This window comes from Colletotrichum gloeosporioides, assembly GCF_011800055.1.
Source record: "Colletotrichum gloeosporioides strain Lc1 chromosome Unknown consensus_38, whole genome shotgun sequence".
NCBI classification, from domain to species: Eukaryota; Fungi; Ascomycota; class Sordariomycetes; order Glomerellales; family Glomerellaceae; genus Colletotrichum; species Colletotrichum gloeosporioides.
The window spans coordinates 2,113-19,239 of NW_025544683.1; the positions used below are offsets into that span (position 1 = coordinate 2,113).

At 56.0% G+C, this 17,127-nt stretch overlaps 6 protein-coding genes across 6 annotated transcripts; 2 read left to right on the plus strand and 4 right to left on the minus strand.

The window, feature by feature from the left end:
• Positions 1–1,208: 1,208 nt before the first annotated feature.
• Positions 1,209–2,537, plus strand: GCG54_00013530 (Thioredoxin reductase; the record flags this gene model as incomplete). The annotated part of the gene is made up of 3 exons (XM_045413382.1): positions 1,209–1,314; positions 1,473–2,354; positions 2,455–2,537. Coding segments are annotated over 3 exons (1,071 nt in total), but the record flags the coding sequence as incomplete, so codon positions are not given.
• A 3,237-nt stretch (positions 2,538–5,774) lies between these two features.
• Positions 5,775–6,143, plus strand: GCG54_00013531 (uncharacterized protein; the record flags this gene model as incomplete). The annotated part of the gene is made up of 3 exons (XM_045413383.1): positions 5,775–5,825; positions 5,885–5,955; positions 6,014–6,143. The coding sequence occupies 3 exons, from the start codon at positions 5,775–5,777 to the stop codon at positions 6,141–6,143; spliced, it is 252 nt and encodes an 83-aa protein (XP_045265017.1).
• Positions 6,144–6,467: 324 nt separating this feature from the next.
• Positions 6,468–7,608, minus strand: GCG54_00013532 (uncharacterized protein; the record flags this gene model as incomplete). The annotated part of the gene is made up of 2 exons (XM_045413384.1): positions 6,468–6,981; positions 7,034–7,608. Coding segments are annotated over 2 exons (1,089 nt in total), but the record flags the coding sequence as incomplete, so codon positions are not given.
• A 1,623-nt stretch (positions 7,609–9,231) lies between these two features.
• On the minus strand, positions 9,232–9,663 carry GCG54_00013533 (uncharacterized protein; the record flags this gene model as incomplete). Its single annotated transcript, XM_045413385.1, has 1 exon — positions 9,232–9,663. The coding sequence occupies one exon, from the start codon at positions 9,661–9,663 to the stop codon at positions 9,232–9,234; it is 432 nt and encodes a 143-aa protein (XP_045265019.1).
• A 1,114-nt stretch (positions 9,664–10,777) lies between these two features.
• GCG54_00013534 (Efflux pump roqT) lies at positions 10,778–13,467 on the minus strand (the record flags this gene model as incomplete). Its single annotated transcript, XM_045413386.1, has 4 exons — positions 10,778–11,815; positions 11,868–11,925; positions 11,976–12,304; positions 12,352–13,467. The coding sequence occupies 4 exons, from the start codon at positions 13,465–13,467 to the stop codon at positions 10,778–10,780; spliced, it is 2,541 nt and encodes an 846-aa protein (XP_045265020.1).
• A 2,440-nt stretch (positions 13,468–15,907) lies between these two features.
• GCG54_00013535 (Elongation of fatty acids protein 2) lies at positions 15,908–17,013 on the minus strand (the record flags this gene model as incomplete). Its single annotated transcript, XM_045413387.1, has 3 exons — positions 15,908–16,182; positions 16,253–16,535; positions 16,594–17,013. The coding sequence occupies 3 exons, from the start codon at positions 17,011–17,013 to the stop codon at positions 15,908–15,910; spliced, it is 978 nt and encodes a 325-aa protein (XP_045265021.1).
• Between the last annotated feature and the right edge of the window lie 114 nt (positions 17,014–17,127).

The window sequence follows — 17,127 nt, forward strand, 5'->3', positions numbered from 1 at the left end:
AAATGACAAGCCGATATCCTCACCACTAGACTATCGAGGATTGTGATCTGATGTCTCGGCCTTGAGGTAAAGGCGCTCAGGTAGGTAGTGTCGCTGCGCGGAACACCCGCTTCTGAGTTGGCTGGCTCCCAGTCTTATACGTGAAACAACACGACGAAGGTTTTCTACCTTTGGTAAGGGACTGCTGTGTTTCCCGTGTCTGCGTGGCCGTATTTTCTGTGCGCAACCATGCGGCCAAGGTCGCACAGAGATGAAGGACGACAACGGAGGCGACGACAATGGTAAAGTTATAACGGTCTTGTAATAGAAGTCGCTATCGCACCAGAAGAATAGGTGGTTAGTTTAATTCCAAATTGTTGGCATTGTTCAATAATCATCCTCACGAGGAGTCATCAAATGTTGCACCACACGGAATCGCATCATCCGTCTCCACCGACAACGGCCTTGGCCAGTCCAGAACATCGACCTGACGAGGCTTCATTGACGTCAGAAGACGAGAATTCCAAATAGAGATCTTTGATTGATAAGATGGGAATGCGTCAAGCGTGTCGTGAGAACCCTTGCGGAAAGTCGGCCCCGAGACCGGAATTCGAAAAAAGCATGCGTTCCGCTCGGAGTTATGTCACTCGGGCGAGCCTCGGTAAGTGGGGTGTGACTTGGCGTGGCCGCCCGGAGACTCGGCGCTTAAGTAATCCAGCACAGCCGGCGCTCCGATTGCGCATTTCTTGGTGGCCGTCCGCTAGAGAACCCTGAGTCGCGCCGCCGCCCGAAAAATTCTGGAATCCACCATCGCAGGGCCAAATCCCGGCAACCATTAGAAATCCAACTGCAGCACAGCTCCAACCGTCCTAGCCTTGCGCTGCAATTCCCACTTGGAAGCAGTCGCCGTCCAGTCAGACGCCGTCTTTGACTCTGATAGATAGTGCGTAGCAGCGAGCAGATATCGTCAACGATAGCCACGAGTTGTAGCTTTGCGAGGAGCTGATTGGGAGAGAGAGCAGAAGCAGAACCCGCCTGGTGTTTCGTTGCGTTGCCCCTCCACTCCCCGAGGACGCCCCTCCCTGAGGTGACCCCCCTTCGCACTGCGTCTCTTTTTTCCTTTTTAAAGATACCCCGCCATTTTGGAGAGGATAGTGCGTGTTCCGAACGCGCATATCACCGCCAAACTGTTCTCTTCAACCCTCAGACGAACACTTCTTCGCTCCAGCGCGACCGGCCTGTCCTTTGCAGCAGCCACTACCACCCTGAAAAAGAACACCGCCAACCCCGTTGATTTTAAAACAACAGCCCGCAGCATGCATTCCAAGGTCGTCAGTAAGTCGTCACCACCGTTGCTGCCGCTCCTACCGTTACCTCTACGGCCCCTCATCTTCCCCCTTCACATCGACTCACGATGGCTTCACTGCATCCATGCTTGCCTGCTACCCTCAATGCAGAGACCCCATGAACTGACAATGCCCTCCTCCGCACAGTCATCGGCTCCGGCCCTGCCGCCCACACCGCCGCCGTCTACCTGGCGCGCGCCGAGCTCAAGCCCGTCCTCTACGAGGGCTTCATGGCCAACGGCATCGCCGCCGGCGGCCAGCTCACCACCACCACCGACGTCGAGAACTTCCCCGGCTTCCCCGAGGGCGTCATGGGCGGCGAGCTCATGGAGAAGATGAAGGCCCAGTCCGCCCGCTTCGGCACCGAGATCATCACCGACACCGTCGCCAACCTCGACCTCTCCTCCCGCCCCTTCAAGTACTCGACCGAGTTCTCCCCCGACGAGACCCACACCGCCGACGCCATCATCCTGGCCACCGGCGCCTCCGCCCGCCGCCTCAACCTCCCCGGTGAGGACAAGTACTGGCAGAACGGCGTCTCCGCCTGCGCCGTCTGCGACGGCGCCGTCCCCATCTTCCGCAACAAGCCCCTCTTCGTCATCGGCGGCGGCGACTCCGCTGCCGAGGAGGCCATGTTCCTCACAAAGTACGCCAGCCACGTCACCGTCCTCGTCCGCCGCGACGTCCTCCGCGCCTCCCAGATCATGGCCAAGCGCCTGCTGGCCCACCCCAAGGTCACCGTCCGCTGGAACTCCGTCGGCTCCGAGATCAAGGGCGGCGCCGACGGCCTCATGAGCCACCTCGTCGTCAAGGACACCGTCACCGGCAAGGAGGAGGAGGTCGAGGCCAACGGCCTGTTCTACGCCATCGGCCACGAGCCCGCTACCACCCTCGTCAAGGGCCAGCTCGAGACCGACGCCGAGGGCTACATCGTCACCAAGCCCGGCACCCCCCTGACTAGCGTCGAGGGTGTCTTCGCTGCCGGCGACGTCCAGGACAAGAGATACAGACAGGCCATTACCAGTGCAGGTGAGCTTTCCCGTCCCTTTCGCCCGCAAAGCCATTGGCTGTTGTTAGGCCGCGTATGTTGTGGAACCCCGACATTTGCTGACATTGATATCGCTTTTAGGCTCCGGCTGCATGGCCGCCCTGGACGCCGAGAAGTTCATCGCCGAGCTCGAGGACGGCGACGTCAAGGACAACAAGCAATGACTTGACCATCATCTTTGAGAGCCACTCTCTGCACATATTCCACTAGAGCCTCTTAGACCATTTTAGACAAGTAGGAGGTAAAAAAAGAAGAAATAGACTTTTATGATTTCACGCGTAACCGAGATTGGAAAGAAAAGGGGTGACATTCTAGATCCCTTCCAAGATCCAGATTCCCGAAGATTGATGAGATGAGATGTTACCCGCTCGGAGCCAGGTCCGAGGCACCGAAGCCGGGACCTCGGAGATATAAGCTGCGTATCCCACCACCCGCACCTCTGATCGAGAGACATTTTTCAACCTAAGGCCGGCCGGGCGTTCCCGGTTCTCGCTGCATGTGGGCGCCGTCCATTGGAGCATGCGTTCTCCAAGAACCCATCATCGGCAGCGGCGGCGACAGACAGACAGGTACCAGGAGGAGGGGGGGTGGTAGTGAAGCTTTTCCCACGTTCACCTTTGACCCTCCCTCCCTCCCTTGCCCCCAATGCGCACCCCTGGACCGCCGTCGTCGCCGTAAAATCCAAGTTGCCATGTCGTCCCAACCTTGCCCACATCCGAGAGCCACCACCACCACCAACACTGCGTGTCCCTGTTGCTTCTGTCTGCCCGCCTGCCTACCCACCCCTCGGACGGCTTTCTGCTCGCTTCGTCCCATAAAAACCAGCTGCCATCAGCAACAGCGGGCAGCAAGCAGCAGCAGCAGCAGCTCTCACCCAGCACCCCCACATGGAGCTTAAAAATACCCCCGAAGTCAGGCCCAGACGCAATGCCAGCGCATGGCTTTACGGAATGTCATTCGCCTATTATTTGTCTGTCGCCTCGCTCGGCCCACGAGGCGGCGGCGGCGCACATCTTCGCCCTGCCCACTTTCCCCCGTCAGCCCGCTTGGCTGCTTCTACTGCTGCTGCTTCTTGCTGCTGATGTGGTTCCTTGCTGCCGGCAGCTAGCTTCATTCTGGGTCCCCGCGTCCCTCCCTCCCCAGTCGTCCCATCGTTGATGTGGTGTTGTGATTGTTGGTGTATCCATACCCAACCCCCGTCCAAGGCATTGACGGCCAGACTGCCAAAAAGAATACACGCAGCTCTGCCCGAAAAGTCGTCCGTGTGCGTGAAGGGTGTGTGTGCGCGCGGGCGCGTGTGTGTACGCCCGTGTCGTGCTATGTGCCTACTTAGTATGTCTTTCGTCCAAGGGCGGGGTAATAGGCAAGCGTATCGTTTCAAAACACGCATCGCCATGATCAGCCCATGTGCCCGTAAAACTCTCTCGTAGGTGTGTATAACTCGTCGTGGGTTGGAGAGAACCATTGCATTCACCTTTCCCATCTCCACCTGGCCGCTAAAAGCTGCCTGCTTCTGGTGCCTTTTAAAGTGTCCGGCTATCCCCCTTTTTCTCAACTGTTTTTGCCCCTCTCTCACACGCCAAACTTGCCCCCTGTCTGTCTCGTGAACAACGCCAACCCCGACGAAAGCTCCATCGAAACTCATATCCTCCGATTCTTGGATGAATTGAAGCCGCGCTCGAGAAGGATCAAGATATCCGCCGCCAGCCCTCCCCGCCCACTATATCGACACGAATTCAACATGCCAAGCAACAAGGGGTACACTTACAAGAGTTCGGGGAGTACCAGCCAGGTAAGAAAGAAAATCTCATCCCGGAAACTCTAATCTCGCGATGCCGAGGCTTCGGAGGATGGAGGTTTCCCATGCTTACAATCAGAGAGACACAGGGCAGCCAACATATCCCCCGCGACGCCGGCGGCTCTTCTTCAAAACAAGACGGATACCACCATCCCAACAGCATGTAAGCTCTTCTACCCCCCTTCAAACGCCTCTCATCACGGCAAACCCACGGTTCCGGCTAGGAAGACGACGAAGCAGCAAAGACTGATGGGCAGGAAATTCGCGCAGAAACGGCTCTTACCATTACGCCAATCCCAACAACGGGGGAAAATATGACGGCAACGGCGGGTCGACGTTCACCTCGGCCAGTGGATACCGGACGTGCTCCGGATACGGAAAGAAGTAAGTGAGATCTTATCTAACGGAGCCTTGTCACTTGAAGAATTTCTTTTTTTGCGGGGGCCGATCACACAGGAGGGGCGCGAGGTCCTTGGATTGGGGGAAGAGGGGGCGTTGGTTTGCTATTTCCGTTTGCCGCCGTGGGGGTTTCTTTTACTTCTTGTTTTCTTTTCTTGGCTTGAATGAGATGAGATGCTGACTTTTTTGGTTTGTCAAGCGTTGGTATGAAATGATTTGATGGTCCAATGAACGGGATGACGGTTCTGATGATGCATATGGGGTTTGGGGGAAATTGGTGTGGCTTTTGCTGGCCTGCTTTTGATTTTTGGTTTGGTGCAATATGGGAGGGCTGCCTGCTTGCTTTCTTTATTCGCATATACCAGGTGCAAAATATGATTTCTACGTTTGATTGGAAGCTATTAGGTCCTCAATTTCAAGTCATTGCGTCGGGTTTTCGCTGGAAGGTAGCTCGTCAGTGTTGGGGCATCTGAGGTTGTCCATACGTTGGTACTCGTTCGGAACCCCTCACTCTCCAGTTTGAGTACGACTCAGTCAGCAAGCTTGCGCGCCTAGCTGACTCCGTGAGTTTCTCACTTCTCGACCACGACTCAAGAATCCTAATGTTCAGTTGAGCCTCGGCCTGGCGTCTTAGCTTGACTTTCAAAAGTCTCCGTCGGCACCTATGTTGCTGTCCCGAGCTCGACATACCAACCTACCCCACGGCTTCAGTGTTCGGTGAGGTTGCCAAGACGTACTGGGATAGCCCTGCCATGCAAACCTCACGATAGCGTCAAGTCCCTGGCGCGGCAGGGTCCTGATAGACGTCACGCGGCCAAAGCTCCCTTATCACAAGCTGCTTGTTGAAGAGCGAGCTTCAACCTCTCAACATGCTTTCTGTTTGGAAAGTGCTCGCTTGTCAAAAAAATGGCGCACCGTTGGCTCTATCAAGCAGAGTTGAAGACAGAAGGTTAGGCGCACGGCCTAATTCGCCGTAGCTTCCCTTTGTTTGCAGCTTCCCCTGCAGCAACAGGAAGCTTCCCTGTCCCAGCAATCTAAGATGCGGGGAGGAAGGCTTGATGGCTTGGGATCCACCTCCTATTTAATTCCCCCGCCTCTCTAGATAGTCACTCCCCTGACTCTCCTCCAACAAGCCACTGACCAGGAAGCAAATCAACCTCACCTCTACACTCACAGACTCAAGAATCTCTGAATAACCTCCAAGATGCCTAGCAACCAGGGATACTCGTATAAGAGCTCCGGCACCAACAGCCAGGTCCGACCTCCTCAATCTCACCTGAGCCGACACGCTGGCTGACTATGACGGGTTCACAGGGCAACCACTACTGCGCCCGCGACTACGGTAGCAGTGCCTCGAACTCGAACTCGTACCACTACTCCAACTCGTAAGTCCCCATTGTCTTGGCCTGGTGGTATCGGGCTGACGTTTGTCGGATCAAATAGTGACGGATCGTACTACTACTCCAACCCCAACGGAAGCACCTACTATAACGACGGCCAGGGCGGCTCGACCTACACCTCGTCCAGCGGCGACAAGTCTTCTTCCGGCTACGGCGGTTCCAGCAAGAAGTGAGGTAGCTGCCGGGATCTCTATGGGCTAGCAGCGGAAGAAGCAGACCTCGGGACGTGTTCGGCAGGCCATGTTGGCCGACGAAGACGGAGTACACAGCTAGATGAGCATGAAATGATAACGCGACACGATTGACGCATGACAACAACTCTTTGTGACATGACATGTCTTGATGTGTTTGGCAAAAGCTGGTTCTGAATCCACGCGAAGAAACAGACTTTGGTTTGGTAGATCATAGTGGTAGAACATTAACTGATGGTATTCCTTTTACCCCAACGCCGCGCATTCACCAATGAGAAACGGTCCGAATCACTTCATTAACCAACACTAGACATCTAGACCAGAAACGACAACTGCACTGACAAAGTCCTTTGGATGCCCGAAAGTATCCGACACACCCGTGCCATTCTTCAAGTAGCAATACTCGCCCGGCGTCTTGATCATAGCCACAGACCGGCAATATCCCCCCTTCGCCACGTCCCCGTTGCCGAGATTGAGGTAATACGCCTGGTTGTGCGCCGCGCACAGTGTCATGCATTCGTCAAACGTCGAGACGTACGCCTTGAGGATGTCGTAGATGCCGGGGTTGCCATAGGCCGCTCCGCCAGGGTAGTTGACCTCGCACAGCTGGCGGAAGATCTGGCCCTGGCCGTTGCTCAGGCCCATGGCCTCGCCCTCGGCATCGAGCGGGGTGAAGGTCGTCGAGTTAATCTTGGGGCATCCGCCGTCGGTGGGGGCGGGGAGAACGCTGCCGGAGGCTTGGGCGGTGGCCGCGGCGGAGGTTGCGGCTGTCGTGGTTGCCGATGGGTTGGAAGACGCGGAGTCGGCGGTTGACGTTGGACTGCTGAAAGTTTAGCTTGGCAAAGATTCGAGCTCGGTTCGACTTGACTTACTCGGATGAGGCGCTGGCCTTCTGGGCTATCAGACCGCCTGCGACGCCGCCGGCGAGTCCTGCAGCCAGGACAATCACCAGGGCAATGACAAGACCCCAGAAGACAGGCACAGAAAGACCGAGAATCCGTCGCTTGCCAATTGGCGGTGGCGGTGGTGATGATGTTGACTCAACTGGCACGGCGTAGAGTTGGCTCTCCAGCCACTTCGCGTCTGAAGTGAGCGTTTGCCCTCCAGGACTCAAAGCTCCTGGGCTCACAACTGAGCTCTGCCCCGCTGGACTCTGAACGTCATGTGTTGTGTATGGGATCGGAGCGTTGGACCAGCGTACTGGCGCCGGCTCGAGACCTGGCTGCTCGTCGAGCAGAGTCTGTTGCTTGCTCTGGGATTTCTCGTCGTCGTTCTTAAGAGTTGTCAGGGATGTTTGCTGCAAAGACTTGGGCGAGTGTGGCGGCGGCGGCGAGGAAGATGTTGGCGAATGTGACTGCCCCTCATCGTCGGGTCCTCTAAGCTGCCGCTGTCGTTGCACCTGTTGTTCATGCTTCTTCTGATGCCATTCGAGTTGCTGCTGGTGGTACTAGGCCTCGCGGTCGTCCATCTTTTTGCGCGCGGAGCAATCTTGGCTCGAGGTACGATCGTTATATGCCGAATTCAAGCCAAGAGCACCCAGCTAAGGGGTTGACTTGCAAACGCAAGGCTGAAGGAATAACTTTTTGAGGATATTGACGTAACAGACAAGTGGTTAAGGCGTCAAGGTGTAGATCTGGGTTGGTTATGAGTCTTAAACAGGGGTCGCCGGGGACGAGACTGGCTCCAACGTCTCCCAGTATCGCAGAATTAAATTACATTTAGGTGCTAGAACGCCGCTTGGCTGGCGCCCGCAGGAGATGCCATGGCCGCGGGATAGCAAGCTCCGTCACGCATCTGCCGAAAGAGAAACGGCAAACGCCGTGGGAACCTGAATGGAGCTTTCTTCTTCCATGTTGGTGCTTACTGCTGCATGAATCTGGCCTGGGCCCAGACCCAATTGAGACTGAGCGAGATTGATCCAGCGATGACTATCGCCTGACAAAGAGAAGCACCGCGTAGCGCACAACGCTCGTTGTGAGCCGCAACCTGGGGCGCCGGCGCGAGTCCATGCAGCTTGGTACGGCCCAAAATGGAGAAGAGTCAGCCCTGGAGGGCGCTAGTGTAAGGGGTTTCCTGGAAAGGACGCCATGAGCCACCTTCAGCGCTTTGAGTGGCTGGATCGTGGTGGTGTCAAGGCAGAGCAGGAGAAGAGCGAAGAGAGGATGCCCGAGTCTGTGGTTCGGAGATACCAGAAACGTGGTTCATGGTGGTCATGATGGTGTCTGTGCCATTTCTGGGAGACCCTGCTGACGAAGTCAGTCATCCGTTGTACGTAGGTCTCGGCCACACACGTTCAATTGGCCCGCGGCTAATATTGAGAGCGATGCCCACTATCATTGAAGCCTCATGTTCATGATGGAATCACCAGAGGCAAAAGATCGCGGCGCGTCAGGCGATGATACGCTTGGCGGACGATAAAGAGGCTGATGCAAGTCGATGTTTGTAAGGTGGATGATTGAGAGAAGACATGTCGGCGGGTAGGGGACGTGCTAGAATTCAGGCATCCGATGAAATGTGATTGGTTGACTCGTAAACTAGTACGTGAATAAATATTATGCAGCGGCACGGCCCTCGGCTTGTGCATAAGCCGCATAAGTGGTTTGTCTGATGGGGCCCCCCTTCCTTCTTTCGGCAATCCTGATGACTTGCTCATGTCCATCTCCCGCCGTCCCGAATCCTCCAGCCTGGAAAGGATCAACCCCAGCTTCCAGATCTTGTCCCGACTTCAAATGCCACCTGAGCGCATGCGCGCATGCCGCTCCTTGGTTTCTAGGCCTTCACCCGTCGTTAGCACCTCGCGGTGGCTTCAGGTCGACCAACGCACCGTCGGCATCGACTTGGATTGTCAGAGCTGGTCCACGCGTTGGTGCCCTCATGTCTCTCTATCTTGACAAGAACAGGCAGCCAGGAATGGCAGGATCATGGCATTTATTGCCAGCGCCAAGGGGTTCGTTACCCTCCCAGCGACTCCTGCCAGCCTTTTCAGGCGACTTGACCATGTCCCCACGATGAGATTTGGCTCCGCGAATCGTCGTTATTTCGTCCGTCAATACCCTGAGGCCTTCCTTCGTCAATGGCCAAGCTCGTGTCTGCCTTGGGTATCCGCCAGCTCATGTGTCGCTGCGTGTCCCGATACCTCGTTGGGGACAAAGTGCCCTTCCGGCTTGCCCCAGTGCGACGGCGTGCTCGTGTAGGGCTGCTGATTGAATCCGGGCTGTTGGCCGTATCCAGGCTGCTGATATCTCGCCTGCGCCGCTCTTGACCTCTTCTTCTCGCGCATGAGCATGAAGGTCAGCGCGCCAACCGCGAGGGCCAACGGCAGACCAACGCCCACCCCGATGCCGGCCGCCGCGCCTGTCGAGATTCCATTCTCTGTAGCCGGACATGTGGAACCGGTCACATCACTTGAGGCCGTACTTGAGCCGCTCGTGCTTCCACTGGTGGCTGACGCTGTTGCCGTCGTTGCGCTATCGGCGAGGTCCGTCGAGAGGGCCACATTCATGACCGCTCTGTATGCTCCAACAGTGAAGTTCTGCTTCGAGCAGTTATCGAGACTGGTGCAGGCGAAGACTTTTGAAGCGCATGCCCACACTGCCGCATGACGATTCGGTGCTGCCAAACCGAGTCAGTCTTCATCTGCCAGGCTTGCGCCTTTGTCGCGACTGAACCTTGAAGAAATCGACTTACTTGCGCCTACAATATCAGTTGTATCGCAATATTTCGGACATCCCGTCTGCTGAAAGTCTTTGTCCGTACACCCACCCCGATACCAAGTTCCTTCAGTTGGCGATAGGCAAAGGCCGTTGGTCATACAATAATGATTATTGAAACAGCATGCGGCAGCTTCGTTGCCCGAGCCCACCGAACAGGCCTGCAGTAGAGGTGCCGACGAACCGCTTGGCCAGTAGCATGTCTGTGTCTGTCCAGCCGCCAAGGACGCCAGCGGGAGCGTTGCGAGAAACCAGCACGACAGTTGCATTTTCACATTGAGTTGGAGAAAGATTCGGGCGACAAGAGAGGGGGGGAGAGAGAATAAGTCAAACCCGGGACGAACACTGATAAATACCAAAGGTACCGCGCGGCGCAGATCACTGCAATGAACCACCGACGTTGCTTTTGCGTTGTACTGCAGCTTCTTGGCGGCTGGACTTACCCCTGTTTCCCGCCTTCCGCAAATGCATACAACACCGGTTGCTCGCGCTCTGGTTCGAAGACTTGCGGTCATACAAAACTGGGGTTGCTCGCCATGGGATTCGCATCCCTGATCGCTCGCCGGCTCATACGACGAATCACGTCGCGATTGTGGCAGCTAGAAGGTTTCAGCAGCACACCGGCGCCCCTCAAATCGTCCCTACAAGGCGAATCGAAGTCGGCGGGACCTCAATCTGCTCCTGTAATTCTGCCTTAAATAAATACGCCAACGAGATGATGCAGAGGTGTGGAGTGGCTTGCTACAAGCTCCCGTTGATGTCTCTCCAACAGCCGATAATGCCGCGGGTAAGGCACACTTTATTTTCAGCCCCCGAGCGCCATCGATGGGGCCAGGGGTCAAGGGGGAATTGCAATGTTCATTTGAGCAATCGTATTTCATATTTTAATCCTCCACTTGTCTACAGCTACGCAGCCTTCTTTACTTTGACTGATTTCCACTCCATGAAGCATGCCGCAATAGCTGCTACCCCTGCCAAAGGGATGGCCGCTGTGAAAGTAACCCTCAAAGCATCATTGTACACCGTCATCATTCTGGGCAACGCGCTTGCAGGAACTACTGTACGGAAAGCTGTGGCACCAGCTCTAAGCACCGCGCGAATGTTGACACCAGGAACCAGATTCTTAGCCGCAGCGCGCAGGAGGTAATTCTGGAACAGCATGTTGCCCACAGAGACGAAGATGGCGCCTCCCAGAGACTGAGAAGCGACGACAGCAGCGGTGCCAACAGAAATGTCATCTGGTGGGAGAACGGCTTGCACCGCAGTCAAGCCCTGCTGGATCGACATGCCAAAGCCTGCAGCCACGAGGATCTCGAAACCTATCCAATAGGCGATCGGTGTGCTCGGAGACAGCAAACGCAGAACGCCACAGCCTGCTGTGCCGATCATGCCGCCCACGACTGCCGGGGGCACGGGATAGCCGACGACCGATACGAAGACCGCTGAGAGCAGGGAGAAGATGCCAATGGTCGCCACGTAGGGTATCATGTCCACGCCGGACATGATGGCATCCTCGCCGCGGATTGCCTGGAACCACAGCGGCAGGAAATACGTATGGATCATGAGCGCGCCGTACGTGGAGAAGGCAGCGACGCAGGATGCCGCGACTGTTCGGTGGGTGATGATGGCCGGGGGGATCAATGCTCCGTCCTGCCTCCACCATTGCCATGCTGCGAAAACGATAGCGGTCGCCCCTGATCCCGACAAGAGGCCGATGATCTTGATGCTCGACCATGCTTGGCCACGGTTGGTAAGTTCGAGGGCCATGAACAGCATCACGCAGGCGCCCAAGAGGAAAATATTGCCGAGGAGGTCGAGCTCCAGAATTCTGTCGAGGAACCTCGGTCTCACGCGAGGGGGCTGTCTGGGATGAAAGAAGACGAGGAAGATGATCATGTTGGCGCCTACGACCGGCAGGTTTACGAAGAAGTTCCATCGCCACGTCTAACGCTTTATCAGTCTCATTTCAGGGAACTAGTTAGATTGGTTGACTTACGACGAGTTCAGTGAAAACACCACCGAGGAGAGGACCAACAGTGGTTCCAATTCCGAACCTGCAGGAAGTCAGCAAACATTGGGTCTTGTGGTGGGGGACGTCTCATACATCAGTCCTACGATGGCTGTGTAAGCCGGTCGCAGTCTCGACGGAATCGCAGTTGCAACTACAACGAAGCTGCCCGTGAGAATGCCAGCGCTTCCAGATCCAGCCACGGCACGGCCGATGATGAGGACCATCGAACTTGGAGATAGGGCGCATATGAGAGATCCGCCAAGGAACATCAGCATGGCCAGAAGGTACGACCATTTGACCGAGAAGAGCACAAAGATTCTGCCAAAAAGAGGCTGGAAAGCGCAAGCCGTGAGAAGATATGCTGAACCGTACCACCCAATATCCGACGTGAACTTGAATTCTGAGGTAATTTGAGGAATTGCCTACTTGTGTCAGCATCGCGTCACCCCAACACAGCCATTCAACTTACAGTCGTGATAATCGTCCTGTGCACCGAGATTATAAACACCACAAGGCAGATACCGATGATGAGGAAAACCAACGGCCACCCTTCAACCCATTCCTCCTTCTCGCAAAATATGTCCGCCGCCAGCACTTGCGAGATTCTCTGCTGTGCTCTGAGTGCCTCTAACCTCCTCACCTGCCGCAGGTAATCCTCCCCGTCATCCTCGTCGATATCCGGCTCAAACGGCCTCGTGAAGCGACTGATCCGCGCCCCAGCCTTTCCAGGATGCCGCTGCTCAGCAACAGGCGTGACGATCGACCCTCTCCTCACCGGCGAGCCCAACGACCCGTTCAGAGACGGATGGCTCGCCAGATGCCGCAGCGATGGCGCAAAGATTGACGAGATGATCGATGCCGTCTCGGAGCGCGGCTCAGAGAAGTTGTTGCCGTCGCTCTGCACGTGCCGCGCCACCTGCACGTCTGACATGGCATGCGAGGGAACCCTCTTCACATTCAGTGGGAACGCACGCTGCTCCGAACAACCAGCGGCGGCGGCGGCTTCCGAGGCGGCCGCCGCCTTGGGCGACATTGGCTGCACGCGCGGTGTTATCCGCAGGGAGCCGTGCCGCTGCGGCAGGGAGGACTTGCGCATCGGAATCGCTGGGGCGTTGGCCAGCGTGACTGACGAGGCGCGGCGGTGGTGCCCGCAGTGTGAGCAGCGGGACACGGTCGAGGTTGCGCTGCCGGTGCTCTTCCTCCGGTCTGCCTTGTCGTCGGGGAGGACTACGACGGTTTCTGATTCTCGGCGGCGGCGGTCCTGGAGCGTGTTTGCTTGGGAGAAGCGGGACATCTTCTCCTCCCAGTCCTCCGTGAGGGATTCAGGAAGAATCTCCTCGTCGTCGTCATCGTCGTCGCCGTGGTCGGAGTAAGACGACGACCGGGACGGTTTTTCGTCGACATCGTCTAGTTCTGGAGATGAGCCGGAAGTGCGGTCGGTACGCTCGTCTGAGTCCTCTGCGATGATGGAGATGCGGGAGCGCTCAGCGCCCAGGAATTCCGAGGACGGACGCTCATCTCTCGACCCCAGAGACGGCCGCCGTAGAGACCCGTCGGGTGACTTGCTGTCGTCGTCGCGGGCCATGGTGGGTGAGTCTTGAGGCTTTCAGCCACTCTAGCAAGAGGAATTTTGCGACGAGACAAGCCTTCTACTTGAGGCGAACCGACGAGTTTTGACTTGGATGACGGATGTCAGTGCTAGATGGTGATATGACAGGTCTGTGGGCGTGGTGGTGTCCTCATCCAGCTTAAAGAAACAGAGGCCCTTCCCCTCCTCCACACACAAGCACACACACACACACACACACACACACACACTCACGTCCCCTCCACAAATCTCACTCGGCAATCGACCTTGTCTCGCCTGTCCGGACGCTAATCGTGACGACCTCATCGTCGGTGGCGCCGCGCGAGGACTGAAGGGAACGTCTTCAGCTGGGCGGGACGGTGTTTGACTTGGTGTCATCGCTTTGGTGGCGTTTTGAGATAAGCACCGGCGTGGGGACGAGATCGTCGTTTGTTTGTCTCGGTTCTTGCCCGGGGTCGGGTTTGTGTGTAAGTCAGGTCGGCATGCAGGTCAGCCGGGGCCGGATGACCCTGCAGACGGCGCGGGTCTTTGGCCTGGTCTGGCCTATCTCTTTTTGCTGCGTAGTTTTTCGATGAGACCCCAAAGTCTTACGGAGTGGTCTCTGATTGGGCGAACGTGGGCCGCAGAGCTAACGGGGGACGAAGCCAGTGGGCGATTTGATGGAGGGATTGGGTTTAGCGTTCACGCGCGGGTGGAGGGGGAGGATGTTTCCGGGAAAGGGTCGAGAACCAGTGGGGAGGAAAACGGACTAGTTGATGTCATTGAGTTGAGGGGACGAACAAAGGAGTCCTCGGGGGAGCTAAGGGATGGTGAGGGGTGACTCGGCGACAGAGGCGCGAGCCGGTGCTGGTGGGTGACTTTGGGAAGGCCAATTGGAAGGACGGGAAGCTGCCTTGGGGTCATTGAGAAAGTTGGAGCTATTCTGGGGTTTGAAGAAGGTGAAACTTGATTGTTGACAGAGAAGAATGGATTGATGGTTGGAATCTGGGGTTGGATGGAGGCTTGGATGTGTAAGTACAGGTTCAGATGCCTCTGAAAGAAACACACGGGTGTAGCCGCTGCGAATGGCTCAAACGAAAATGATTCAACAGATTTGTTACAACACAAAACATGTGTTTTCTTTCTCTTTGGCGGGAAACGAAACATTTTTGCTAGCCAGGTAGCTGCAGGAATGCAAGCAAGGCACCAGGAACGCCGGCTCGATCCGCGTCAAATCGGCTTCGAGCACAAATCATAGCTCTCTGCCGAAGATACACTGGATTCACTTCGACCTTGCGCCGGTTCAGGGTCTAATGCAGGTCGGAATACCTACGAAAACTTCCCCAGGCAATGGCGACAAGACGACGCCGAAGCGCCGTGCGGGAGGCCGATGGGAAGCGTACTCGGACCGGGTTCCCGGACGGTACGCACGCACAAGATCGACGGAAACAGCCGGTTTGCGTCGCAGGGAACGGACGAGATCTGAATGCTATGATGTTGTTCTGCTGCAGAACCGTTGTGCCACCCGAAGTCTTTTCAAGTTTGCCTCGAGAGAACAGAAGTGAGGCTGTGTGGCTGTCCGGCATATCTCGCGAAAAAGGATACGATGAGCCCAAGGCTGCTTATGCGCTGCACACACGGACGCAGAGCGGGAGTGACCGATCCGAAGAGCGGGCACGGTGTCCCAATGTCGCGATTATCCGGGCCGCGCTTATGAAGATCTCGATGCTCGCGTTTCTCCCCAGAGGTTGAAGAATGCGAAGAGTACGCACAACAGGGGGATGCCTGCTGTCGATCAACCCGCCCAGTGGGCGACTGCCGGAGTCCACTCCGGAGCGCTTACTGAGACATATGAGGCGGGAACCTGCTGTCTGCATTTCACTTCGCTGGTTCAAATGTTACTAAGTTTTCGCATGTGAATGCTGATTGTTTGGTAGAACATCGTCTTTCTGGGGTTGGCCATTGCTTGCTTGGTGATGAGGAAGAAACGAAAGCTTGCTGCCAGGGTGGAGGGGGGACGGGACGAGTTGCAAAGGAAAAGGTCGTCCGAACTGGGATTAGGTCGAACTACGGTTCCCTGCCTTTGCTTGGTATTCCGCATATGGTACAAGACATGATTCGAGCCGTCGGACTCTTCAGGTAACCATATCGAGGCGTTGTTGATTATCCATGGGCAGCCTCTGTCAATTCTTGGATAGAAATACACAGGAATCAAGTTAGTCGACATTAGTGAGCCAACATACGAATATTACAGGATTGCTCATTGTCCGGCATGGCCTTGAACATCAAGCCGTTGGCCATCTGCATTGACCATTCCGCCACCCCCACGTCTTCTCCCCGCCACAGAACTCTACCTTGGTGTTTGAAACTTCGTCCGACCTCGAGCTCTGATCTGTCCAGAGCCAGGATTTCCCATGGGTATCACCCGGTTTATACATGCGCTCATCGAAATTACATTTCAGGTCTGAACTGGTGTCGTCGCGTCTCTCGCCGCAGCTGCCGAGAGGGCTGCCTTCTCGCTGGTGCCCGCTTTGGGCTTTTGAGCTGCAGCCCTGCTGCGGCTGGCACTTCTATACGTGTTGATGTAGAACGCCACGAAAAGTAGCAGATAGGAGGTGATGACGATGCAGCCGGTGACAGCCGCAGTGATTTCACCTTCGCAACGGGCGATGTGTGGGAGCCAGGGGTAGTAGACGTCGGCCCAGTGGTCGTAGCAGACGAAGTAGATGAAGCCTGGGTGAAGGGTACACAGTCAGCACCAGAGTTCTCTGATCGTTACGGAATTCATGGACGTGCGACTCACCAAGGTCAAGGACGAATTGCATGATTTGCAGCTTCGTAATCCACTTCTTCCACCACACCTTAACTCCGCGAGCGGCTTGAAAGTAGTACCAGTACATCACCACATGGACAAGCAGATTCAACGAGATAGGGATCCATGAGATGGGCGTGTTGCCGTAAAGCTGGGTGAAGCAGAGGAAGACTGTCGCGGGATGATGGTAGCAGTGGAGGAAGGTGAGGGGCTTCTTCTTCGCCATCAGGAAGACGGTATCGATGAGCTCGTAGTACTTGACGAGGTAATTGACCTATGATTCGATGTTAACCAGGGAATGAGGACTCGAGACCTGGGTTCTGATGACTTACATAGTATAGAGTGACCAACGGTTGTGTGGCGCCAGCGTATGTACAGATGTTGTGGTAAAGGCCATCGCGCCAGAGTTGCGGGACGATTTGCTCGACAATCAGAAGAAGCAATGCTGCGCTCAGAACAGAGAGAAACAGGTTGTGAATCTTGAAGAGGCCGTTGAGTTCGAGAGGCCTTCGTTCCCGCATCACCTCGCGTCCGCCAAAGATGACGACCAAGTACAGCGCGATAATAGCCAGCGTCTCCGTCAAAGTCGAAAGCGGCGTGCTACCGTATGCGTACTCGAACTCGCTGGCCGGATACCCCGCAATCGAGGCAAAAACCTTGTCAAAGACTTTCCATGGCGACAAGATCAGCGACGGCGCGTCTTTGGCGATCGTGATTGTGTGGCTCTTGAAGGTGAGGTTATCCAACGACATGTTGAAGACGACGACAAACCACCGGGGATGTTTGCTAACCGGGAAGGAATCGGGACTGCTAATGGAGTGAGAGAGATGGCAACTTGTCCGTCTGCACACCAAACTCCAAGACGT